The 26,358-nt window shown below is 37.5% G+C and overlaps 1 protein-coding gene across 5 annotated transcripts in view; it reads right to left on the reverse strand.

Moving 5' to 3' along the window:
* rttn (rotatin) overlaps nt 1-24,428 on the reverse strand; it is a 36,947-nt gene extending 12,519 nt beyond the window's left edge. Inside the window, exons 1-34 of one of the 5 annotated variants that reach the window (XM_044104709.1) lie at nt 24,268-24,428; nt 23,910-24,097; nt 22,510-22,699; nt 22,249-22,347; nt 22,052-22,142; nt 21,711-21,825; nt 19,699-19,849; nt 18,375-18,543; nt 17,960-18,150; nt 17,663-17,775; nt 16,605-16,772; nt 15,411-15,623; nt 15,183-15,295; nt 14,974-15,100; nt 14,534-14,659; nt 13,689-13,805; nt 13,014-13,153; nt 12,022-12,193; nt 11,819-11,918; nt 11,363-11,448; nt 10,741-10,858; nt 10,121-10,217; nt 9,391-9,456; nt 9,085-9,276; nt 8,159-8,401; nt 7,318-7,474; nt 5,273-5,439; nt 4,773-4,992; nt 3,774-3,902; nt 2,999-3,109; nt 2,662-2,820; nt 2,298-2,375; nt 1,501-1,699; nt 1,259-1,368 (exon numbers count right to left, since the gene is read on the reverse strand). In XM_044104709.1, the coding sequence (XP_043960644.1) occupies nt 1,259-1,368; nt 1,501-1,699; nt 2,298-2,375; nt 2,662-2,820; nt 2,999-3,109; nt 3,774-3,902; nt 4,773-4,992; nt 5,273-5,439; nt 7,318-7,474; nt 8,159-8,401; nt 9,085-9,276; nt 9,391-9,456; nt 10,121-10,217; nt 10,741-10,858; nt 11,363-11,448; nt 11,819-11,918; nt 12,022-12,193; nt 13,014-13,153; nt 13,689-13,805; nt 14,534-14,659; nt 14,974-15,100; nt 15,183-15,295; nt 15,411-15,623; nt 16,605-16,772; nt 17,663-17,775; nt 17,960-18,150; nt 18,375-18,543; nt 19,699-19,849; nt 21,711-21,825; nt 22,052-22,142; nt 22,249-22,347; nt 22,510-22,699; nt 23,910-24,097; nt 24,268-24,298 (4,746 nt within the window). In that variant the 5' untranslated portion in view covers nt 24,299-24,428. Of the gene's footprint in view, nt 1-1,258; nt 1,369-1,500; nt 1,700-2,297; nt 2,376-2,661; nt 2,821-2,998; nt 3,110-3,773; nt 3,903-4,772; nt 4,993-5,272; nt 5,440-7,317; nt 7,475-8,158; nt 8,402-9,084; nt 9,277-9,390; nt 9,457-10,120; nt 10,218-10,740; nt 10,859-11,362; nt 11,449-11,818; nt 11,919-12,021; nt 12,194-13,013; nt 13,154-13,688; nt 13,806-14,533; nt 14,660-14,973; nt 15,101-15,182; nt 15,296-15,410; nt 15,624-16,604; nt 16,773-17,662; nt 17,779-17,959; nt 18,151-18,374; nt 18,544-19,698; nt 19,850-21,710; nt 21,826-22,051; nt 22,143-22,248; nt 22,348-22,509; nt 22,700-23,909; nt 24,098-24,267 lie in introns of all 5 variants that reach the window. The other 4 variants (XM_044104711.1, XM_044104710.1, XM_044104708.1 and 1 more) reach the window with 4 other exon arrangements.
* Nucleotides 24,429-26,358: the final 1,930 nt, after the last annotated feature.

Raw genomic sequence — 26,358 nt, forward strand, 5'->3', positions numbered from 1 at the left:
TACCATAATTTTTTCCCCTTTCCAAAATCTTTGAGTATTTTCTTTTATTCCTGATGAGCAAATATAACTGAAGATATGAGAATGAAAACTTCATCTCCAAGGAAGAACCACAAGAAAATTATTATTTCATAGGGTTACAGGTGGGTAAAAGGTCATTCCTGAACCTTTCCTAATAGGAGGCGCTTGTGTAGATCAAAAAGCCGCTTTCTGAATAATAATAATAATAATAATAATAATAATAATAATAATAATAATAATAATAATAATAATACATTTGCAATTAGTACATCAGTAGGTCTACCTAACGGGAGGAGATGACATAGAATCACAGATTTTATTGTTGAGGTTAAAGCCGAGTATCAATAGTTACTGAAATAAGTAAATTAACTTTTCATTAACATTCAAATGTATTGAATATGACTCTAGTATATAAAAAATAAAAACACCAACCACACAACAACAAAAACTATGAAAAAGACACAGTTACTTTATTGAATATAATACCTTCTTGTGTTGAACAGAACCCATTTTAGTCATCCTGTCGGTTTTCTCACCCAATGTTCAATGAATTATAAATGTCTCATTTCCTGGTAAGATATTAGACCTTAAAAATGGGGAAAATAAGCCCCCATTTCAAAATCCTTTACTTTTACTGCCTCAAACATTTTGAGTTCTTACTTCATTTTTCCCAATTTCCAAAAACATAAGAAGAAAATAAAAATAAAAATGAATATATGGTACAGATTTTTACTATGGTTAGAACGTGAATATAGAACCAGAGAAGCTTTCAGTGAAGAAGAGGACAGAAAAAAGTGAGGTTGAAAAACTAAAGATGCATGTATGGATGGATGAATTAATGGATGCACCAATGAACAGACGCAAGGTTTCCCTCAATGTATTACAAGCCTGGTGGGCCGCCAGGCTTTATTTGTGCCCCCACCAAGCTTAGCATCGTTAACTTATCTTTTTTTTTTTTTTCAATTAATGTCTTTTTTTAAGATTTTAAAGTTGGTGTTTAAGTATTAATCTTCCAGTCTTCCAAAAATGGATAACTATCAAGTAATATTTGCAAATTTCTTGTCAACTTTAAACATTTTTTAACTCAAAAACACGGTGGCCGGCTGGATGACTGCCCTCGCGCCCCGGGCACCAGGCTTAGCAAGTTTTCTGGGGGAAGCCCTGAGATGGATGGATGGACAACAAACAAAGGAATGAGTGAATCAACAAACGAACAAACAAAGCGGATGGTTTTACATACTAGAGCATTGCTGACTGCAGTGCTTGAAGTAGAAAGGGAGCTGGAACTTCTTCCAGAGTTGACACTAGGTTCGGGGTCACATCTCCAAGGCAGCAGGGAATTTTCTGAATCTAAGTCAGCATACACACAGAATTAAACACAATAACACACAAATGTGCCACATAGTTATCGGGTATTAACAAGCGTAATCCTTTTCTTTGCTTGTAATCCATCATGACGACGGTAAGGAAATCAGGGTTTACCAGCTAAAGAGCTTTCCTGAAGGCTGGGATTACCGCTCCCACCAGGCCGTGGCAGCAGGTCGAAGGTGTACCTGCCACGGTAGCAAGTCGAGGCAGAGAGAGCCACACTTTGGAAATACTGACAGTGGTACAGCAGAGCCTGCAGTGCTGGAAGACCCACCAAAGACACACCGGAAACCTCATCATGGACACATGGCTGCTGAAGGGGGAAAGAAAAAAAAAAAAAGACAGACAAAAATAACTTTAGTTTGAGTTCTCCTACATTTTTGACATAGGAAAAAAAAAAAAAAACTTGTCAGAGATGAAAGACATCAGTTAAGTTGCAACATGGATATAGATGACATTTCAAAAATGTCAAAGAAATGACATTGTGTGTCCTAGATTTTTTGTTTCTCTTTCCCCAAACGTTTCCCACACAGCTACTCACAAACCTCCATCCTTTCAGATTCTCCTCCTGCCCCCCACAAATTCTTTTGAGAACTTCCATCTGCGCCGTCTTTATAAACACACATACAGTTCTCTATCTGAGTAACTGCATCCTTTTTTAGAATGCCTTTGGAGTTTTGACTGAGCGCTTAATTAATCTGGTTGTGAATTCTCTATGCGTGCACCTAAATCTAAATTTATATTTAATTCAGCAACATGGCTGATCTGAACTCAAAAGCAGTTTTCTCTATAAACAAGAGATCCGGGGAGGGTAAGAGAGCAGATCCAGATGGAAGAAAACAGAAAGAAAAGGGGTAGAAAAAGTTCATGGTCTGTAAAAGGGCTTTTAACTGGCAGGCAGATCTGCTGACCTGCCAGTGGGAGTCCTTGGCCTCCTCTGCGTTGGCAGGCATAGGCATCACCAGCAAGTTCTGCAAGATAAACACAGCCTGGACACGCAAACCAAGGAGAGGGAGAAACACACACATACAGTCTGGGTTAAGGTGGACTGCACCAGCAACACTGCCATCTGCCTGTCTTTGGTTGGTAATACATTGTTCTGAGCACCTGAGTGGTTTTGCTTATTTAAGGTGACAGATCATAAGTTACATTACCCTGAAATAAAAGTGGTAAATACTCAAATAGATACATTTTGACACATTGTGAAAAGTCATGTAATGTAGTAAAAACATAACAAAGAACTCTCTCATCGCGAGGGAGTTTTTTCCACAGCACCTCTCTGCGAACCATGCTGCTCTCCTGTTGATCCAAGAGGATGTTGAGCAGCGTGCCCCACAGACCTCCGCTGATGTTCTGACAGCTGGCACACAGAATCTGGCAGCCGCTGGGCACGGAGGAGAGAGCAGCGCCTAAACTCAGACTGGCAAACCTCACCTGACAGGAAAGGAGAAAACACATGTTAAAATGGTACATCAAAGCCCGCTGGTTCCTTATAAGTCAGGGAAATCACTTTACTTTGCAATACGTTTGGTATGAGTTTCAAAATGTCCAAAATGTCAAACATGCAAAAGTTGAGAGTTCCTGAAGGTAAGGTGAAAAATCACTGCCTTACCTCTTGATCTCGGTCCACCCAAAGCGGGATAAGCCACGCCAAACCAAGCTGAGAGCTGCTACTTTCCTCTGTGGTGCCATTAGCCCCAAAAGACCACTGGCTTATGAAGTCCTAATGTTGGAAAAAAGCTCAATTTAAATGTAACATTCTGTAAACTACTCGTCCATAGATCCATAGAAAAGTGCCTTGCAAAAGTGACAATTTTGTTATGTTGGGATTTTATGTGACAGGCAAAAAAGCTTATGATTAGTTATTATTCCCTTTAAATAATTTTATCTGTTGACATTTGTTATTTTACATGTTTGAAATAAAGATTTCATTATTAGAGAGAACAAAACCTTTCACTGCAGCTACAACCCTTTTAAAAGCAAATCTCTATCAGCTGTGCACAATTGTATCCATTCCTCTTTGGAGATAAAACAGTTTACATCTGGCAAAGGAGCTTCTAGGAACATCCGTTTTAAATATTGAATTCCATTCAATTTCAGGTTTTCTTCCAGGACTGTCCTGTACTACCTTACTTCAGAAGGCAACTTGCTGAATCTTATTCAGGGGTATCAGAGTAAAATGGATGGATATAAACACACTATATTCTTTTCATATTTCTAAAACGGTTTTAAAAACATTTTCTGTCCACCTTACAACTATGTCGTAATTTGTGTTGGTTCATCACATAAAAATACAATGAGTTGTGTCATTACAATGTAGTTACAACATAAAAGAATTATTATAGCTACATTAGGTTATAATGATAAAACATTACAAGGAGACTTGCCTTATCCTTGTTTTCAATCATCATCTCATGGGACAGGTGAAGCAAGCAAATAATGGCGTTCTTTGTCACACCTTTCCCCATGAATGACAAGGAGTTCCCTCTCCACTCAACATAAAATGAAGAAATCACCTGTGTGAGTGATACAGAAAAGTCTTCCTAAAAATTACACGTCATACAAAAATATAGTTCAAAGACAGATTTGGCTAGTGAGTATGCCCGTCATTAAAACATTTACTAGACAGTACAAAGCAAACTCGAAAGCCTCAGCTTACTGTAAAGTTCTATACTTATTCAGAGCCAATTGTATGTTCGTCAAGCACTGCATCCAAATGAAACTTTAATACAGCTGAGAGACTAATTAGTTTGTTTTTGTGTGCCATCAGTATGTGAAACTGCACAGAAGAGCAGATGAGGAGAGAGGAGCCAAAGGCCTGCAGAGCTCTAAGACCCCACGCTGCCAGAAAAGTCAGTGGAGAGGCCAGTCAGACAATTAAAAAGAGGATAACTCTGTGGTTTTAGATTAATTGAAAAAAGAAATTATTCTTAAATATGCACTTTTGTTTCATTATTATACATTTGCATTAGAATAAAACAAAAATGCGTATTTATGATGTAAACAAAGCGAGTCCACAGGGTGTCAACGAACTTTTGACACCTTTGTGCCTGTTGTTACAGGCTGGTCTTCACTTTGTTAGTCGATTGTTTTACGCACTGTTGCACAACTGAACAGATGGAAAAAGCGAGGGTGATTAATCTCATCAGCATCTTCTCGGCGTGGCACGTCTGATCGCTGAGGTTTTTGTCAATTGCAATTCATGTCACACAAGTCCGTTTTGCTGCATATTTACTCATTCCTCGGAAATTTCCATGTTTTACCATTTTAACATTTCCGTAGGCACTTTAATATCTGCATAACAAGTGGGAGGTTGGCACAAGCCCCTTCCAAACATGAGCATATGAGCACACACACAAATACAAGACGGGGGCATTCACACTCACCTCTAATAATCCACTGAGATATTTGGAGCAGAGGGAGCTGGGCTCCAGGTCAGGGCAGTGGAAGCTCCAGCCAGGCTGGGCAGTCAGACTGACCATGCCCTGCAGTGCCCTCTCCAGGCTGGGAAGGCCATAGAAACGCGGGGCATCAGACAACCGCAAGCTCTGAAGCAAGCGCAGCGCCAGCTGGCTCTTAAAGGGACCTGCTAATGCCAAACATAGCCTGGACAGACAGGAAAGGAGACAGCGAGAAAAGAAGCAAAGCAGACAGGCAGAGGAGAAAGAAAAATAGACGACAGAAATTGATGTTAGTACGCTTTCCTTTTTTTATTATCATTATTCTTACACAGCAGGCAAGCTGAAAAACATTACAGGATGGTTTCTTTCTTCATTCTTCAAGATTTACCATTTGGATCTTTTCATATCTGAAACAAACAGTGATAAAATAACACACAAGGATGTTAAAGTAAAAGATAACAGATTTAGGTCTGATATTAACCCACCTGTCAGTTGTATTTGACAGCCTGATCAGAAGCGTGTTAAAGAACTTTATGAGTTCTCTCTGCAGTCTCTGGTTTATGTGGTTCTTTATCTCCTCAGAATCTTCTGAACTCTGAGTCAACATCTGCGACTCCATACCAACAAGCAAATGAAGAAGAGCAGCAGTCTCCTAGGAAATTAGTGGATAAACAGAGTTAATTTGTATGATTTGATTAAATTTGATGTTGTGCTTAATATTTAAATGTCTTCTAACTCATTTTCATTTATCTAAATCAATTATTTATTCAAATAGATTAATAGTGTGTTTATTAGTTTGTTTACTCAACTTAAATATTTTTAAATACATTACTGGGTTGAGAATTTTGCTATGGAGAATAAACTGAAAAATGAATTAAGTGGTTTGTCTGCAAATCTGCTTAATTCAAAATACTATAATTCAGTTTGGGGTTTTTTCAGTAATTCAAACTCAGGGTTACATGATGATGAAGGGAAGTGGAAACACTGTTAGTCACAATAGTTATGAGTTATGTGATATGTTATTTATTTATATGTTATTAATGAATCTTATAAGAGTATCTTTGAAGCCAAAAGGAAACGCCTTTAAAGATAGATTGATAATGTAAACTAGACTAATCTTCGGAGTATATTTAGAGTTTTGTGAACTGGCATTTTACTTGTTAATGTAATTTTTATGCAGTTAGGAATATTTTCACAGCAGCACATGCTCACAATGGACACAAATTGGAATGCCCAAAATGGCACTAATCGCAGAACGATGGAAAACAGTCACATATTGGACTATTTTAGACTATCTTAGGAAGACTGATGAAGTCAAGATTCATCCATGTTGTCACCATTGCAAGATTTTCTGTCATGCTGCCCGACTTTATCAGAGATGGAACTATAACAAGCAGACTTTGAATAAGGGTCTGTGTTCTTTTTAATAGGTCATGAGGGGAATGTTAACAAATTCTCTTCCCTCGAGCATCAAAATTAGGCATTAAAAAACAAGTTATAAACTGATATTCCCCTGGGGTTTCTGGAAAAAACAATAAGCTCATGAGAGTTCTTGGATTTATAATCAACTTAGATTAAATGTTTGTGTCTGAATTATTAGCATCTAGATCAGAGTTAGTTTTATCTATTGTCTCTTATTTGGAAGTTAATCATTAGTGAGTGAAAGTGGCTGAAAGGTAAATTTGACTCTTGATTTTATCACCAATTTTGACATTTTTGAAAATGCCTGAATCCTAAGGAACATACTGAAATCTTTCCTTGCTTCTTCTACATTTGAGACAAGTAGCTCTTAGCACAGCTTCACCAAACACTTGTATTTCTTTAAAACAAAAAAAAAATCTCTTGGCTGCCACATAGCAAAAAATAAATAAATAAAATAAAATAAAAAAATTACTGATGAGTGCACACTTCATGGGGGTATATGAGGCGACAGATGTTCCTGAAACAGCCCAGTAATTACAGAAAAACAGAGAGCAGCGAGGCTAACCCCTACTAGGCATTAAATCTGAGTCTTCTTCAGCCACCGGGGGAGGACTTATTGTTTACACACATATTAATGAGAAAACCAAGGTGAGACTGATTAAAGACAGAAAGTAGCTCTCCTTCCTATAACAGACGGGTAATTCGAAATAAGAGCCCCAACATTTTTTTAAGAGCTTAGAAAATAATATCTTCTATGTCTAAGGGGAAAAGCTGTTTTTCTGTTGTTTTGAGACAGTAATGTGTTCAGGGTGTTTTAATCGATCTGCCTGATTTACTCAGGGTTTGATTGCCGGTATATACTGTAAGCAGCTGCATTGAGGAGCTTATTTAGAAAACTAGTTTGTGGAGATGTGATGCACATATGGTTCAGATGGCTGAAACTGATGAGAAATTACTCATTTATATTTGCATATTAAAGCTAACAGTCCCATATCATAACTATTGCATCACTCAAACATGATGCAGCACCATAAACCTAAGCAGAGCAGTACACTGGTGCAGCAGGTTTTACTTTAATGCTTGTCCATAAAGTGTCAATGATCTGGACCTGGTTGAGAAGCAGCTCCAATATCCAGCATAGGTCCTGGTCCCCTTGGTCAGAGGTAAACTCTGTGGGAATTTGTTTGAAGTAGGCATTCAAAAATGTCACAATTCCCACCAGCAACCTTTCATCCTCAACAGAGGCCGGGCGCACCTGGAGAAACCTGCAGGGAAGAAGAGACAGAGCGTGTGACAATCCTGGCAAGAGAGGCACTGCTGAAAGGCTTTTCGCATATTCCATGCAAGTACTATGCAACACATTTTCCTGTTGTTTTGTTTACACTTTTCTTTATGATGAAACATAAAGTTACTTTATTAACTAGAAAAAACAAGAACTGATTTTGGAAAGACACAGGAGGGAGAGAAACACTAAAACAAGAACATTATTGGAAATGGTTGAGTCAAATAAAAGACAACTGATGTACAAGCAGTGCCTTGCAAAAGTATTCATACCCCTTAAACTCAGGGTTTCCCCCAGTGTCTGATAAGCCTGGCGGGTCACCAGGCTTTACTTGTGCCCCCACCAGGCTTATTTATCTAAGTCTTTTTAAACTGTTTGCATTGTTTAAGATTTTATAGTGTTTAGGTATTAATCTTTTAACTCAAAAACATGACAGGGCGCTAGATGAATGACTTCACCAAACTACCGGGACTTAGCAAGTTTCCTGGGGGGGAACCTTGAACTTAAAATTTTGCACAATTTGTCTCGTTTCAGCCACAAACCTTACTTAATGTGATTTTATCAGACAGACCGATGAATAATAGTTTAATAATAATTATAGTGACATGGGCATTCGCAAGTATTACATATCAAATATGAATATTTTTTTAATGCAAATGCAGAGTACCTGGTCAACACTGTCTGCCAGCCGAGCAACTGGAGGATGTCTCTGCAGCTGTGGGTGGGAACATGTGGGAGAGCTAGTCTGTTAAACCACAAGTAGAGGCTGAGCCTGGACAGGGTAGAGGCCACACATTTGTGCCCCGCTGCAGTCTCGATGGCCTGGATGCAGTCACGGAGCGCAGCTGGAGGGTGCGCTGCCCGGAGCAACAAGAGCTGCGACTTCGACAGCTTCAAATCAGGGTGAAATCTGTTGGAGTCAAGTTGGAGTGGTTAAAAAAAGTAAGTTGTGGCCAGATTGTATAGCTGTAATAACCCAGAGGCAACAATAATTTGCAAACCAACAGAAGATAAGACATTTCTTTTATCCTCGTAAGTCACACTAGTTACAATCAAGTAGCACGAAATAGGAGTAAGACATAATTAAACCATAATGCTATAGAGCAGCACATGCAAATATTAAGAGTAATGCACGTTAAGCATCTGCTCTTCACCCAGTCACAGCACCACACAGGATCTCAGATGGATTGATCCACCAATGGTGTGTTTCAAATGTCTTAATCAAGCTGGTTAAAACTGTAGAGAGACATTCTCATTTGTTTGAATTAGGTCAAATTAGGAGAAAATGAAGACGGATGAACACAATATGCCACAACTCTGGTGCTAATATGCTGCTGAACTCCCCGCTGGAGACAGTGTTGTTCAAGAGTAATACGTGGAAGGATCTCTGTTCGTATGAAAATCCTGTTATGGACTTATTGCTCTGATCAAATATCTGCTTAGCATTCTTTTTTCAAACGGGTGTTTTTGATATATCACTAAATCTACTGCAGAGAGAGAGAGAGAGAAAGAGAAATTACTGCAGACAATAGTACACTGAAAAGTATTTTAAAATATTCCACTGTATATAAATAGTTAAAGGTAGAGCCTTACTCATCAGTATCACAGGCAACACCGTTTGATTTTTCCAGGAGATTATCTATCCCAGAATGCCATGCAGTATTCCAGGCCACCTGCAAGGCTTGGCGGGCGTGACTCAGGGTCAAAAGGTCAGAGGAAGGAGCCAAGATGCAGCAGTACGGGCTGACCGCGTGATGAGTTGCTGTCTTGAAGGGAATGTTGTACCTTTAGGAAACAATAGTATTTGGGTATTATTCAAGATGACATCATGAGCTAAAGCTCGGTAAAAGTAATTTTTTTTTCTTTTTTTTTTCTTCCAGGTCTCTTGACGAGGCCTACCTCCGTACTGCAGCTACTGGCAGAGAAAATGGTGAAAGAGTCGCATCTGGAGTGGTTTTATCTGACCTAATAAAAACAATAATCATGGATGAAAAATATATTTTTTTAATTAAAATCAAGTGGCATTTTGTTCACAAACGACTGTGCAATTCAAATAAAACACATTCTGTTCATAAATGTTGATTAGCACATCAGAATTTTATGAAGTTCATAAAAGGCAAAGAAAAAGGTACTCTGATTTGTATTTATAATTAAAGGAAAACTAAAAATTGTTTTTAAGCTATTTAAAAATATATTTTTTTTAATCTAAAAAGAAACCAGGTGGAAGAAAACCATAAAATATGCTAGTTGTAAAAAAAAAAAAAGGTTTATTTATTCTAAACACTGAATATTTGAAAAAAAAACACTTGCTTTCGGCATTTTCTGTGATATCCAAATCTGAAGAGTTTTTATTCGATTTTGGAGATCCAGCCGTCATTTCAGGTTTGTACAAGTATAATTATATATCATTGACACTTGTTTGTGGAAGTGTTGCATTTTTTCTTGAATAAATTATGATTAATAACAGTTGTAAAAAAACAAAAAAAGCAAATTTCCCATTAAATATTTTACTACAGATGCCAAACTATATTTAAAATTTGTTTAACGTAATTCACAGAAAACCCTTGTGTGTAACTTTGATACAGGAAAATGTATTGTTCTAATGTATCGCGAGAAAATATGAACCAACCATGTTTCAATGCAGGCGATCTCATCAAAAAGCAGCAAACACATGAGGACGGCCACCTCACCGTTATTGCTTTTCATCTCCTTCAATATCAAGGAAGCTACAATGAAGAAAACATTCATATAATAACCAAAGTTAATGAATGCATTTTTAAAAATATAAATCTATAATCCAATTCACACCTTTAGACTTAAGACTGAAATAAAAAAAAAAAAAAGAAATTTAGCGAGTATAAAACCTTGTACATATTTAGCTAAAATCTCTTTTTTCCCAAATCAGGCTTAAAAGTCAACAGTCAACAGCTAGTACAAGTGAATTTTTATATAAATAAAGAAAACAAAAACTGAGCTACACATTCTAAGATACATTATTTTGCTGCCCTACTTTTCAGCAACTCTTGTTAAAAATCAAGCTGTTAGCACTGTTTGGGTGTAAAGCTGAGCAACACATCAACAAGTTGCATCATAGATATATACTCACACTTCATTTTATATGCCACTTACTGAAGCACAACAACATGTCTAAAACAAACACACAAGTGGACGGCTTGGGGATTTTTGTTCATGAGCCACTCAACACAGAGTGTGTAGCTGGTACTAAATGAGGTGTGTTGCTGTGCGTACCCCTGAACAGTGTGAGGAGCAGGCGGTTGTGTTGCGCCAGGCTGTGCCTCAGAGATGGATCAGCATACACCAGTTTTCTCAAGATGCATACACACGGCTCCAGAAGACAATCGAGGCTCTGGGGAGCAACACATTCATAAGAACAAGATTAATAACATATGAAGCTGCAGAATGCAGATACACAGTCAAAATTTTTTTTTTAGCTAACCCACAATTTACTGACTGTGACTTAGCTTTTAAAAACCTAAGCTGCAAACAGCTTTTTTATGATAGCGTAGTTAAGGTTTTGTTGTCAATATCCGCTCTCCTACATGTAGCTAGACTTGTTGGACAATCACCCACGGCGCTTTCTGATTCCAGAACTGGAAATGATCAGCAGACTGAAGTAATTTTGGGCTGAGGGCAGAAATCACTGTTGAGCATGGCCTGTCTGACACTATTAGCATAGGCCATTTCATTCTCCAATCATCCGTGCCTCAGTGGCTGTAGTCCACACAAGCACAAAAATATACAATACAACCAAACACATGTACACTGGTTTGTTTTTTTTGACTTGACTAAAGGATTTATTCAACAATCATTTACTTTCTTGCCAAAGGTGTATGTTTTTTTATTTTTTTACCTTGTTGCCATTTACATTGTCTGTGATAAAAGAAATGACTTTCTCTGTGATGCCAAGATTCTTCAGTACCGGGTGCATTGATTTGTCTGTGAGACAGAAAGAGATCATATTTCAGCAACAAACATTCGCTTTTGTCTTCTGTTTGCCTAAACATATTGCAGCAGTAAGGAAGAAATGCAGCAGAAGCATCTGCCAATTGCAGCTTTCACAAGAGGAATACACACAGTCATCAAACTTTTAAACTTTGCTACTCAATTTATAATGAGCATAACACTCTGGACAACAATAAAAAATTAAAAAATAAAAAGCTAGAAACTACTTTCTTTCTGCATGCAAGAAAGAGACCATGCGGGTCACTCAAAAAGTATGCAAGGACTTTTTGTTTATTATATAAACAATAATGTTCTTTACTTGTTTTTTTGTATCTAATCTAATTAGATTTTGTAGGCTTCTCACTTTGTAGCGCGACAGAAAGCTGCTCTGCAGCCGATCTTCTGAGAGAGATGTCTACAGTGTCTGAGTTCAGGATGCAAAACAACTTCTCTACTGATTCCACCTAAAAAAACAAAAACAAAAAACCATAAACAAATACACAAAATAAGCTGTCACGCCTCCTAAAATGTTTCTTTTAGTCATTTTTTCTATATGTGGCTTTATACCTTTAGAATGGACTTATTGATGGTGTCCAGAGTGACGTCTACAGGGTTTTTGAGGCAGAAGAGGTTGGGAAGAGACGTGATTGCTGATTGATCTGCGAATCCTCTGGTGGGTTTTGCATCAGCATGGCTGGTTAGCTGGGGCAAGATGTGTTGCACTGCAGCTATTCTGACACTGTTGAGAGCAAGTTTTAGGAAACCTTAACAAACCCTTTAAGGTGAATTGTAAATTGCTTGAAATTAGTAATAAATGAAATTTTTGCAACGTCACACCTCTCTGTCTGTTAAAATTATACCAACATTACAATCAATCCACATTAAAGATGTCTAGAGGTGGAAATAAAAACATGATCTAAAATGTATCTGATATTCACTGGTGTTAACTACAATCAATATACATGCAGAAAAACAATCACACATCTCATAGAGGATTTGGTGGATTTATTGACCTCACAATGAGATTTTATAATACTTTAAATATGTCAGTAAAACAATAATTGCATTCCAAACAGTTATTTGTGTTATGAATATTTCACCCATCCCTATTGTGATGAGGCAATGCATTGTGCAGGCTTAGCCAGCATGTGAAGTAACAGGGAATCATGGGGGGGTCAGTTTCACTAAAAATCCCAATAAAATACACAAAAGCTTGCTGTTTGCAACATAACAAAATGTAAAAAAGTTGAAGGAGTGTGAATATTTTGCAATGTACTATAAGTGAAGTTAAATACAACCTCTAAATGTGTCAAATAGCAAAATGGTCACCTTTTGCCATTTGTTTTTTTCCCTCAACCAAAACCCTCAGATCATAAAAAAAAAAATTAAACTAACAATCCTTCACAGAAAGATGCAGAAGAATCATACCAGGCAAACATATGCATGCATGAAGGAAAAAAAAAACAAACAAACAAAAAAAAAAAAAACACCTACACATGTCTGAGCACTTAACAATCAAACAAGCTCAGACAATGGGAAGACCCAGAGCTCCGACTTACGTGGGCTGTTTAGAGAAGAGGAGTCGGAGCGCTGCTTTCAGCTTGCCTGTAGTGGGGAAAACATCGTCTCCTGTCACATCCGACATGTCACTTATCAGCAGGACACACTTTCCAAGTGACTCCTCTGTGCTGGCGTAGCCCTGCCAATACAGCCACAAACACATACACTAGTAACTGTCAGACTGGGTTGGAAGACAAAGTAGTGAACAGAGGGGAATTCCTGCTAAGCATTGCAACAGTAAGTAAAATCTGCATCACTTTGATTAGGGGTCGTTTCATATCATCTCTTGTTGACATAGAGGGCCCAACCTGCAACGGCCTGTTTGAATTAAATCACACTTGACAGCCTAGTCAAGCTCTCATGTATATTCATGAGGAGGCTGCTTCCCGTTGCCTGAAACTGAGCAAGTAATAAAAGTTTGTTACTGCCACCCAAAAAAGGAAACAATATAGCATAAAGTATGTAAATGGGGGAATGACCATGTTTTTCCTTACAGGCGGCACAATAAGCATTTTTTATGCTCTGAGAATATTAACATTCCCCTACAGATGATAGCTTCTTTAAACACGCACTGTCATTTCCCCATATAAATAGTGCAATGAGTTCCAAACAGGCGGCTGGTTTAAGAGCCCAGCAGTGAAATTACTCTGTAATCTCCGCAAAGTGAACAACACCTGTAATATGGGTATGACCGGGTAAAGTGCCTCATTGAGTCTGTCCCAGGCTCGAGCCGTCATCATTAATCGTCCCTTGAGGAGGAATAGCAGGATATCCTTGGCAGCAACGTTCACCTATAGATCACAGGTAAAGAGCTGAGTTCACAAAGCAAGCCCAAGTCAAACAGATGCGACCAAGTACTAAAGGTGATTCAATTATCTGGATAAACAGTGTCTTGCCAAAGGATTTGTACCATCTTGAACATTTTCAGGTTTTGTCATGCTACAAACTTAATTCATCTGAATTTTATGTTTTAGACTAACACAAAATAACATGTAATTATGAAGAGAAAACTAAAGGATATGTGGGGTTCAAAACGTATACATGACTTTCTTAAGGTCTTGGTGTAGAACTTAAAATCCTGACATTTTTAATGGAAGAAGAAAGTCATTGTTGAAACTAAGTCATAAGAAGCAACAATCCATGTTGCTGACATGTGGAATGTCAGGAATTAAGGTATTACTACCTTAATTCCTTAGCCTACTGAATGAATGAATACCAGAAGAGAATGGAAAAATTAAAGTGTTAAAAATTAAGCCCCAACTAAAGATAATGCAATACAAACGGTGACTATCTAAGACTTTTTCAGGACCAAAATTTTTTTTTTTTAAATATTTGATGGAATGACCTCATGTAATACTTACAAAAACATATTTGTATTATGTGGTGGCAACATGACAAAACGTGAAAGATCTTGATGGGTGTAAATTCTTGTGCAAGGCACTGAACACACAACACTGAACAAAAAACACAAAAACCCTTCCTACATCTAAACATAAAACACAAACATAGATCCAAATACCGTTTGAGCAGAGTCCTGCAGTCCAAAAACAGTCACTTCATACAGGACCCTGTGGTGGAGAAGGAAGTTAACGCCGGCGCATGCCGCTGCTTCCTGTCTCGATAGATTCTGGATGCCAAGGCAGTCCTGGGGGTATATGTAATCACATCATAAATTATCACTATCCTCTCACTTCTGCTCGCATTCATGAAATACAATTCCCTCTCAATTCTAGAGTGTGATTGGCAAAATGAAAAGAGAGACTGATTCAAAATGTCAAGCAGGGTTTTTATAGCATGCTGTCAAAGAGCTGTACCTCATTTGTCTCCATTTTACTTATTTAGGTACCGGAGAGCGAGCAGGCAGCTCCCCTTTTCAAGCAACATAAGGCTGGTATGTTTCAGCCATGACCCTTTATGCTCATTTAAACAACAACCATCTATAAAACATCATGCTCTGACCTTGACCAGGTTTAAAGTACACTCATATGTTTCCGTTTTGACAGGCGGCGAGGGATGTGACAGCAGCTTGAGGAAGAGTTTCTGGCTCTCAGTCTGGAGGAGGGGGCTGGGCTGATCAAACTTCCACCTCATCAAGGAAAGTCAAATTATTTCAAAGCATCTTATGAAAAATCAAAATGGACTAACATATCTAAAGATTACTGCCTTACAAGTAAGAGCACATGTGAACACATTCCTTGACGATTGGTAGGTGCTGATGAAATGGAAGACCGTCTATCGCGTGGTCTGCAAGTTCCAGTAGGTCCAACCAGTTCTTTTCCCCCTTTAGAAAGAAAAATGTGATCGATTACAGTCTTAAGAGACGCTTCCATAATTGCAAGCTATATTTCTGTAAAACATGAATACTATCTTGGGCTTATGAGTTCTACAGCTCATACTTCAGCTTGTGCCTCCTTCACAAAGTTACAAGTTGATTCCATCCAAAATGCAGCTCTGTTCACCCTCCTGTAGAGGCTGTGGCTGTCTGAGTTCACTTGCTCCAAGTAGGCCACAGCTGTCTCTTGCATGGTGGGCAATAGACTTCCCAGCGATGAGTCCAAGCATAAGTGGAAAATAGCTGTTGCTGCATTTTCAGGGAGGTTTTCACTGGCCTGTTCAGAGATCACGAAAACAATAACTTTTAGACAAACAGCAATGAACTGATGATTTGGTGGCACAAACACAAAACTATTGATTTTGGTTTTTGTTATATTTTGTGGTGTTGTGACCAAAAGCTACCAAGTATCTTCTTAGAATTGTGTGTGTGACAGACCAACAACACAAAAGTGCAGAGAAATTTATTGCTGAATGGATTTAGGACTTTGACTGGGACAGTCTAGGAGATGATATGCTTAGATCTGAACCAGTCTGGTCCACCTCCAACTGTATGTTTTGGGTTAGACTTAAATATTTGGTAGCATCTAAAGATCCAGGTATGTTTCCAACCAGGACTGCTCTGTATTTAGCTCTCCACATTTGATAAACTCAAGCATCTTCCCTGTCACTGTCTCATAGTGTGATGCTTCCACCACCATGTTTCACATGAAAATCTACTCACACATGCTTCACACACTTTGCATGTATTAAAAACAAAGATTAGATTTTGGTTTCATCTGACCAGAGAACATTTTCCACGTTTTCTGTGTCCTATATGTGGTAGTTGTTATAGCCATTATCTCAAGTAGCTTTCTTGTTGACACTCCATGAAGGTTTCATTAGTGGAGAGCTAATAGCAATAAATAGTCCTAAATTAAAACAATCTAATTTAATTTAGAGCTACAGTGAGCCTCTTCTTTGCTCTTCTGATAAATGTTCTATTTTTCTGGCTTATGACTATAATAGGTAACTTTTGAAGGCAACTAGTTGTCCAGGATTTTATTTAGGGAATTTAAAATAAAGGGGGCTGAATAAAAAGGCATGCCACACTATTAAGATTGCTTGTTGTGTAGCATTTTGTAAACCTTATATCATTTTCCTCCTACCTCCAAATTCAGTACCATTCATTTTGGTCTATCACAAAAATCCCAACTAAACCTAATTAAAGAGTGTAGTTGTAACTTAAACATGAACAACTGCCAAGGCACTGTACACACCTTCTCTGGAGGGAGTATGGTCTGTAGGAGTCTAATGGTAAACATGGCAGTCCCTAAGTAGGCCATTCTGTGGGAGACCAGGGAGCTGTGAGGTGCCTCTGCTGAACAGTTCTGGTGAAAGAAGAGTACATCCCCCAGTTGCTCCATGCAGGCTTGCAGCTTCTCCTTCTGAAACAAACAGAGAGAGAAATGTAAACCAAAGCATAAACTGACAGAAAAGTAGATAAAAGCCACACATGCAACAAACACACACCAACACAACAGCGAGCGCATTTTCTCAGACTCAAACAGTGCTCCTGGCAAGGAGCCAGCAGAGAAAAAAAAAATAAAAAGAAATGTTCATTCCCGGGTTTGAGGAATTGAATGTAATCAGATTTCAGGGTTATTTTGGGAGGAGATACAGATCCACCCTATCGCAGCATGAATAAATTGGAACAATCTATTCTCAGTCACTTTGTTCTGGATGCAGACATAGAACAATAGAGTGTATACACCAGCAGGGGGCAGTGCATGTCCTGTGCATCGCTTGGTTGGGCTCGATCCCACAGGGAAACAGAGGGGTCTGGCAAACAAAATCTGCTCCCCACATAAAGATAACAAAATAGTTCTTAGGTTGCACGACTCTGAGTATGTATTAAACAGCAGAGGGCCGCGGGGGCCCCGGCTTGACAAGTGCGTAAATCCCACAGCAGAAAACATACTCTATAGGCTGCCAGGGAACATAATAAATAACCCTGTGCGGTTAAAAGGCACAATCCTTTTTAACACGATCTATTGTCTTGACTTAACATACATAATGAATGAAGACGTTTTCTAACCCAGCAGTTATGATGCTTGATTAACCCAGGTGCTGCAGACAATAAGTTTGCGTGTACAGCTCTTTGCAAGCGAGTATAATTCATTCAGCTCGCTCGCATGCCCACAGTTCTCCTTGACAGTTGAGCACCGTATGCTTGTGTGTCTGTGACAAACTGTCTGGTGGCCAAGCCAACTCCCCGTTTCAGTGAAGTGTATCCATTCATCTACATAAGAGGCTGTCATGAGTTGTGTTGACTTGCCAGCTCCATCCCCACCAGGCTGCGATCGTCCCAGACCAGCTCGCAAACGCTGTCCCCGAGCAGGAGGAGAGCATCACACAACAGCTCCAGAACACGGTGGAACGCATGCAAACCTTCTGAGAGGAGGAGAGAAGCAGAACAAAAGCAGAGGAAGGGGGTTCTTTTTTCTTTCTTTTTTTGACAAGATCAAATAACACAGGATAGAATCTAGTAGATGTAGGGAAGCAGGACTGGGGATATTTACAATATCTCAAGTTTATTCAAACAGAGAAGAAAGCAAAAATAACAGACTCCCACCTGTCTTCAGCAATGGTATGGCGTGCTGCATGGTGGCAACAGTAAACTGGGCCATGCTGAGCTGCTGCAACTGAAGCTCCAGAACGTCTTCCACGCTCAGGTCGGGAAGCTCCAGGTGAGCTGCGTCTGCAGGGGAACGGGGCGTCTGTTGTGGGGCCGGGGCCCTTGCCCCACCTCCATGTGAGCTGCCACTGGATTAATCACACACATAATCTTTAATATCCATTCGGATCAAACAAATGAAAGAATTACAGGCTGGATTGGGCAAAAGGATTTGCCATAAATAGAATGAAAATGAGCTCTGAGAGGGCTCCTGTTGCTGATAATGCTGGAAAAGCAGAAAATATTCTTAGTCATACTTGACTGTTTTATAGCTGGGAAGTTAAAAACATGAGAATCTTAGTTAGAGGTACACCTGTTAGAGATTGCGTCTCCGTCCTGACCATCTCCCCTGGCTCTCTGGCCTGTGCGACCCACCACAGAGGGCCGAGGAGAGCACTCAGCCACAGGAGAGGAGGCCTGTGAGCGCTGGTTCCCCCGAACCTCCTGGGTGTAAGAGAAGGACGAGTTCTGCGACACCGAATCTAAACAGTCACAGAGAAATTCACCATTACTATTCCTGTCATCTGGGGTTTTTCCTATATAAAAGCATACTTGGAAAAATGTAATAATATGGCAACATGTCCCACTAAATTGCCTTTATACCTCTAGACAGGTTTGCATAAACCCTGGCCAATAATACCACTCATTTTGGGTTTCTATGGATGTACTGCAAATGTTTTTTTTCTTACTTGATTATAAAAGATTAGTGTCTATAAAAGTAAGAATTAAGCTTGGATTTTTTTTTTTTTTATTAAAAAAAGATTGTATACATTCAACTAAACAAATGGTTTCTGACACTGAAGACAAAACCTTCAAGTTGAAAGTGCTCGCAGACCACAAAAATGTCACTTTCTTTTAGTTCAAATTTTTAAACAAAAGTCTTTAAGAACTTGTGATTTCTGTTTTATACCTGCTCAATGATGAAACTACAAACTACAATATCATCAGTAAATCATTACAGAGCCAAAACATGAATGGATATTTGAATGTTTGTCTAACTAAGAGAAAGGCCTACAAATACTTTTTCCTGCTGGCTGTTTTCTATTTTTATATCTAGATTTTTTTAGTCTATTCTCAGCAACAAGAATGCAATATGTCGCTTTTGCTCTATTTAGTTATGTTTGATATTAATGGACTCCCAAGTCTGCTTTTGAGTTAAAGTGGCTACATGTTTTGGTCCTTTTTACTATGAATCTATAAAATAAGCTAAGAGCATAATAAATAAAAAGACAAATATTCTGTTTTTATCTAACATTTTTCATTTCATTGCAATTTAAAATTTTAAAGAATGAATAAATAAATAAATAAATAAGGTCACCTACATCAGTCAACTACAAATTCTGGTCGTTAGCTGCACGAGATCAATCAAAGGGCCTAGAATGGCCCCCAGAACACACTTTGGAAACCAAAAATCTAAACCTCTTAAAATCTGATGCAAAGGGTTCCAGAATAAATAACTCAAAGTCCCAAAATATGTTGATGAGTGAACATGGAATTTTCTTTATGCACTGTAGAATACAACAAAGGCAATACATAACAAAACCTTTCTTTAGAATGTCTTATTAAAATTAAGAACATGGCATAGAGCACATAAACAGAAGTGTTTATACATAGAGCCGGTTAATAAGGTCCTTTACCCTGTTTTGCTGAGTAGAAGCCTGGATCTTGATGAAAGCGCAGCCTCCTCTTCAGACCCACACAAAGCTGCCGCAGGCAGGACAGAGCAGATGAGTGGAGGTAGCCGACCTCACCTTTACCTGAACCCACCCTGAGCAGCGACAAAAGGTTCTGAAAAGAAAAAAGAATAGATAAAAAGGGAGCATCAGTTGTCATCATACTTTATTGCTGGATAACTAATGAAAAAAAAAAAATCTAATTTATTCATTTATAGATTTGTATCAGTTTGTATAATCCATGAAGCAATAATATACATCTTTTAATACATAATCTAATACATAATCTTGACCCAGACAACGAGAGAGAAAATATAGGAGGAATCAATAAACAAAAAGGGCAACTGGAAATTGAATTACTAAAGCAGTAATTTGTTCACACTTCTAATTTCCTGTCGCCTGTTGCTAATGAAGACATGTGTCTGAGTTTAAGTCATTTTTTTTCCCTTAACTGAAGTAAGTACTCAAAAGGAGGGGAAAGCAACACAAAGAAAAGCATTTCCCAGATATGTTTTCCTCTAAACATAAGACTGCTGGGTGACAGTGTGTTAATGCTGCTCTGAGACCGATGTAATTTTAAGGCCCACTTTATTAACCAAATTGCAACACTGATAGTTGCTCATTTGGGCAAAATTATATTCCCACAAACACTCAGACAAAGTCCCAGTCAACAAAGTCACTCTGATGCTATCAAGCTATAATCTATATTTCTCAACATGTCAAAAATAAACACACCTAATCCCAACAGAAAAATGAAGAGGCATCTATAAATGAGGAATGTCTGAACTTGTCACAAAATGAAGACTTAAGAATGTCGGCATCCGTTGCTGACACGTCTCCACAGTATTGAGTCCAAAAGGTCAGTGCCTATTCAAAGTGTGAACGACTATTTCTTGGTAGAAGTAAGGCAACAGAACGCCTGAGCAGCACTGACCTTCACACCTTCCATGATGTACATGGTGGCCAATATGTATCCTCACAGCAATTTTCTACCCACAAGAAAAAGAAACCTCGAGAGACGTGCAACCCCACAAGCTCCAACAGGATCGAGGACACAGTATCCAAAGCTGATGTTTTCCAAAAGAAAGCTGTTTTTTTGGTTTGATTTATTTATTTATTTATTTACAGTGAAGCAACAATCACATAAATCTAACAGAAATTACGTCATTCTAGCAACTGCAGAAAAAGAAGTCTTGCATTTCTTCTCCAGTATGTCTAAACGTCGCTTTTGGTTTAAGTAAAGAATATTCTCAAAGCATTTAAAAGTGATGCAAATTTCTAGACTAACAATATAAAATACATAAAGTCTATTTACCTTTTTTACTATACACCCAACTATTTTTATATACATGACCTTAATTTTATCTTAATCAACTGACTAGCTTTTCTGCTCATGAAAAGCATTTCCACTGCATCACCAAGCTTCGAAGAAATGGTGTGTAGATGATTATTTAGACTTAATGCATTTTGTATAAACTTTATGCAACTTTACATTGATTTTAAGTTCCTTTTTTTTCTATTTTGTTTTGCAATTGCTCATGTTTTAATTGGAATACTGAACACAAACATTTCATTTTTAGATGATGACCCTCTTTAGTCTTGATTTGTAAAGTTATTTTCCAGATGTATCAATACATACGGTGCAGCAACACTGTATTTATGTTGAGATTTAAATAAATACAACAAAGCATTTGATGGCACTTGGTTTTATTAAAGGCATTCTACCAAAAGGAGTTGAGATCTGTTAGACAGTTAGTACACATTCTTTGGAAACCTCAATTCGGTCTCTGTCCTATTTACAGTTAAGCCATGACTTTAAATTTGTGTTGTTCAATCACCAAAAATCCCCCAATTTAAATTAATGTTTTTAGTTGCGATCTGACAAATATGTTAAAAAGCTTGAGATGTGTAAATACTTTTGCAAAGCATTTTATGTTCAACTAACACAATTATTTAGACATGATAATGCAAACTACCTTAACGATTCCAGGCCTTTGCAGGAAGATTTCTGCTGGAAAGTCCTGCAGAATGACGTCACACAGAAGTTCACAGGTTGTCCTCACCATGTTAGGATTGCTGCTCCCCAGAGAGCTGGATCAAGTTAATGAGTGCGGATATATTTAATATAAGCAGAAAAAAACTTTGAATATGAACATTATATAACCAAGTAATTGAAATAAAAAAAGAACAGCAGAAAATAAATGTGATCCTGTTAGCAGAGCTGGGCATAAATTCAAAAGTTTCTGGAACTTACAAACTGAAGCGTGCCAGGAGCTGAATAGATAATAAGAAAAATAAAAGCTGTGTTATGTCTTACCTCTCATTGGAAGAAAGTATGTGTCGGTCCGTGTTTGTTAAAGTCAGCCATGGAAATACAGAAAATTTCAGACATCTCACAGATTCACGCACTGCACGCATAAAAGGAGGGAAAAAAATAAAAATACAAATCAATCTTTTTGTTAAAGATAGAATACGCCTTTAGAAAAAGCAACGCTTTTTCGAGGTAATCTTTACCTGCCATCTTCTGAGGTGGTACATTTGTATTGTAGTGCATACTCTTGTGGAAATAACCCATTTTAGGCAAATTATCGTCAACTGGAACAAGTGTTGGGGCTGCAGAGGAGACAGGACATTTGTTACTGCACGTCTTGGATACAGAGCATCTATTTTCTGCTAAACAGAGAAGGTAAAAAGACAACTTCCCAGCTGCAATTTAGCACAGTGAAATAAAAATCATTCGCAGGTAAAAGAAACGTTTAGTTCAGCTTGTGACACCTGTTGTAGTTGTGCTGCACGGTCCATGAGAGTAGACAGCTGAATGACTGGGGACTAGCTCAGGAAGCTGGAACAGCTGGTCCAGGGTTCCATCGATGACAGCTCGCAGTCTGGGCTCGATTGTAGGAGAAAGCTGAGAGAGAAAGTCCACCGTCCCGACATCCCTCAGCATCTGCGCTGAACTAGGATGCTTTGAACATAAAAAAAACCAAACAAAATAAACACTCACAAAATGAGAAAAAAAAAATTGTAACCAGTCTGATGCTCTAAAGTTTTTGATTCATTTGTATTCGAGGCAATCACTGGAAAACTCAGAAGATAGATATTTGTTTTTTTGAATTTTATGAACAGACCTGAATTAAACACAAAAAATACAATTCATCTTTAATCTTCTCCTACTAGAATTTATTAGAAATTTGACTCAAATTTATAAATTATGTAATCTTGTGGTCTTAAAGCTGAAGAACACAAGGCTGTGTTGATGGTGGACTATGTACACTAAATGTGCACAAATGCATTTTACAGCATTTGTAATATGGCCTTTTAGGTCAAAAAATGTTTGTTTAATAATCCGATTCACATTTACAATTAAAATCTAGATGTTTTTTTGTTTGTTTTTGCAATAGGGCTTACCTATCAGATAGGATATGCATGTGCTACGTGTAAAGTTTGTTTACTAAAATTACTTTCATAAACAAAACCACTCTTCCAAATAATGACTCTTTCATTACAAATATGTCAAGTGCGGCCATCAAGGGCAATGAAAGTCTATTCATCAGGCTAAATATATCAGTGGAATGCAAAATGCGCATGATACAGCTCAACATCAAAATATGCATCAATTATGCATGATATTTTTTCTTTCTTCTGTAAGTAAAACGTATGTATGTTTTTTGTTGTTGACTGGCTGAAAATGATAGGATTGGGGTTTTTTTGTTTTGTTTTTATGCACTTGAATATTAGGATGCAAAATGTTTATGTTTCACTGTTTGACCTGTAAATCACTAATCAGTTAAATTTGGTGAAAATGATCAATTATAGTGTCTGGCTGAATAACTGATGAGTTTTGTTGTTAACTACTGTGGTTCAGTGAGAAGAAATTTACAATAAAATATAAGATACTGACTGTACAGCTTTAGTCAGTAGCTTTTATTTCAGATAAATTCTACTTTTGTTCCGAGTAAGCTTATGGAGCATTTCCAGCTGGATATTGAAACACAGAAAAAAAGAATAGGATTGATTATTAAAAATAGAGCGCTAACAATTAAATACTATTTAGTCCAGCTGACATATTTAGCTCAAAAATGACAAACTAGTTATATTTGAAATATAGCGATGCTTTTCTTCAGCCAAAGTCTCACATAGCGTTTTCTAAATTGGAAACATACTGCATTATGTACCTTTGCTAATGTTAAAAGCAATCCAAGGACTTCCTCCTTCATTGGAACCTCCGGGAAATTGAACCACTCAAGCAGATACACAAACAGCATCTTTTCTTGAACAATGTCAGCCACAGTGATGAGGGAATGGTCCAGTTTACTTAAGATGCTCTTCAGCGCTCGAACTCTAATTTCCACTAAAGAGTGACCTGAGATTTAAGGAAAGCAATCAAGTGAGTTCAAAATAGACAGTTGGAAAGGAGTTTAAGCAAAGTTATGCACGTAAAGTTACGGGAAACTAGCTGAAATGCTAACGGTTTCATCGCTAGGGTTGTGTTAGCGATAAGTTGAGCAAAACTCAGCTAGCGGTTCGGCTTACCTATTTTTTTTATAAGCGGAGATAACTCCATGTTTAGCTTTATGATGTTTCACGGCTTTCCCTTCAAAAACCGTGTGTTAGAAGCTCTGTAGCGGTTTGCGAGTCTGAACTCTATCTTCAAGCGACATGTCAACAACTTCCCCGGGTTTGTTTTCAACAACCGCGCCAGCGTCACCGCGCTTCCTGTACAAGTCAGAACTAAGGCGCATTCAGGTACACCAACTGTGTAGGAAATTTATTCTTTTCAGAATTTCAGAAGGGAAAATTAACCTACCCCCAAAACATATAATAAAAATTTTAGTAGCCAGGAAATTTTTTTTAAGTGAAAAAAAATTAGAAATAATGCATGGGTAAACATTCTTACGTAGGTAGCAGACTGTTATTTCTAGTAAATGTTCACGTCTATCTTTTTGTTATTCAGAAGGTTTCACGTCTCTAAGTTAAATAGATATGGAGTCCTCCATAAACAGATGCCATTTTCAGTGTATGTCACAAATACATCAAACATTTCTAATTAAGTTAATACATTTTAACAACATTGGAAATTCATACAGTTTATTTTCTAGTTTATTTTAGTAAAAATTTATTTACCTATAAGTAAATATATGTATCCATAATTATTGAAACATTTTAGTGAGTCGTTAAATAAATAATTGATATTAAAAAGGTTTTTTTAAATTCATAAAAAACTTAATTACATGTTAAAAGCAGACATATTAGAAATGCTTCCGCATAGCTTTAATATAATTATATATTTTTAAAATTTTTATGTCATATGTTATTAAAAATTTATTTAAAGTATTTCTCGTGGAACTTTTGCCCTCTTTTGACCTTGACTCAAAGTTTAGAGTTGAGTCACATATTGGTTCACTAAACCCCGTCAACAGTAATTCTCAGAAGCATTCAAATCTGTACACATTACTTTTTTAAGCATTCGACTGAGACAAAATTATCATTCACTGTGTAAAAATGAATCCAACTGCATGAGATCTCACACTTGAAATGTGATACTGATAAGTTCAGTCAGCAGGGTGATAATTAATACGCTTAGCAAAAGATTTGGTATCATTATAATGTAATCACACTTTTAAAGAATTCCATTGGGATTTAGGCTCTATAATTAATTTGAGCCTTGCAGTGAATGTTCTACAAACATATTAAGACAGTGATGCTTTGAGAGCTTGAGAGGGCGAAAACTACAAAATGTTTTCTAGTGATTTAAGCATATATTTTTGCTATTTGCCTAAGTCAAATGAGCTATTTCCAACTTATCTCCAGGATACCATATTCAGTAGTTTGCTGAATGATCAAAGTCACATGAGTTTTTTACCAGCAGTTGACAGAAGTACTTAAGGAGATTTTCTTTCACACAGAAAAGCCCTTTCAAACTGTATTTTTTTCTCCTATAAATCTTTGTCATTGTTTTGACTGAAGTATGTACACTGAAATACACTTGCTGGACTTGTCTCACTGACTTGCACTTGCATATTTTTACATATCTTTTTCTTACTTTACAATAGAGTCCAACAGGATATGGAGGACTGGCAATGGTTCTGCCATGCAAGATGCATGGCGCAAGGAACACCAAAAGCATGAAATGAAATAAACATTATTATCATTATTATTATTATTATTTATTTATTTTTATTTCAACATTGGTTCTAAAATGTTCAAGTACAACAACCTTCCTTTTGTCATATTCATAATGGGTTTCCTCAACTCCTAACACAATGGTAGAATCTAATGAGCATGTAGCCTGTAGGCAAAGATTATATATGTAATAACTTAGAGAAAATTCTGGGTATGCTTTCATCAAGGACTAACAAAGACCTATGCTACTTTTGAGATTGTTTTTTTTCTATCCTCATAATTTTTGTAAAGGTTTTGATCCTGAACAGTTTTCAAGGGAACTATTATTCATCCCTATCTTTGAATGAAGGAAAGTGATGGAAAGATTAAAAACAAATAATGCTGCAGTCTCTTAAAGATGTAAAATTTCAGATTCTCACTGAAGTGACAATTCATGGCCAAAGCTTTTTTTGATGTATTAAACAAAATTGTTTTACATAACGGAACAATTTTGGGTCTTTC

This window comes from Gambusia affinis, linkage group LG21, assembly GCF_019740435.1.
Source record: "Gambusia affinis linkage group LG21, SWU_Gaff_1.0, whole genome shotgun sequence".
Taxonomy (NCBI): domain Eukaryota; kingdom Metazoa; phylum Chordata; class Actinopteri; order Cyprinodontiformes; family Poeciliidae; genus Gambusia; species Gambusia affinis.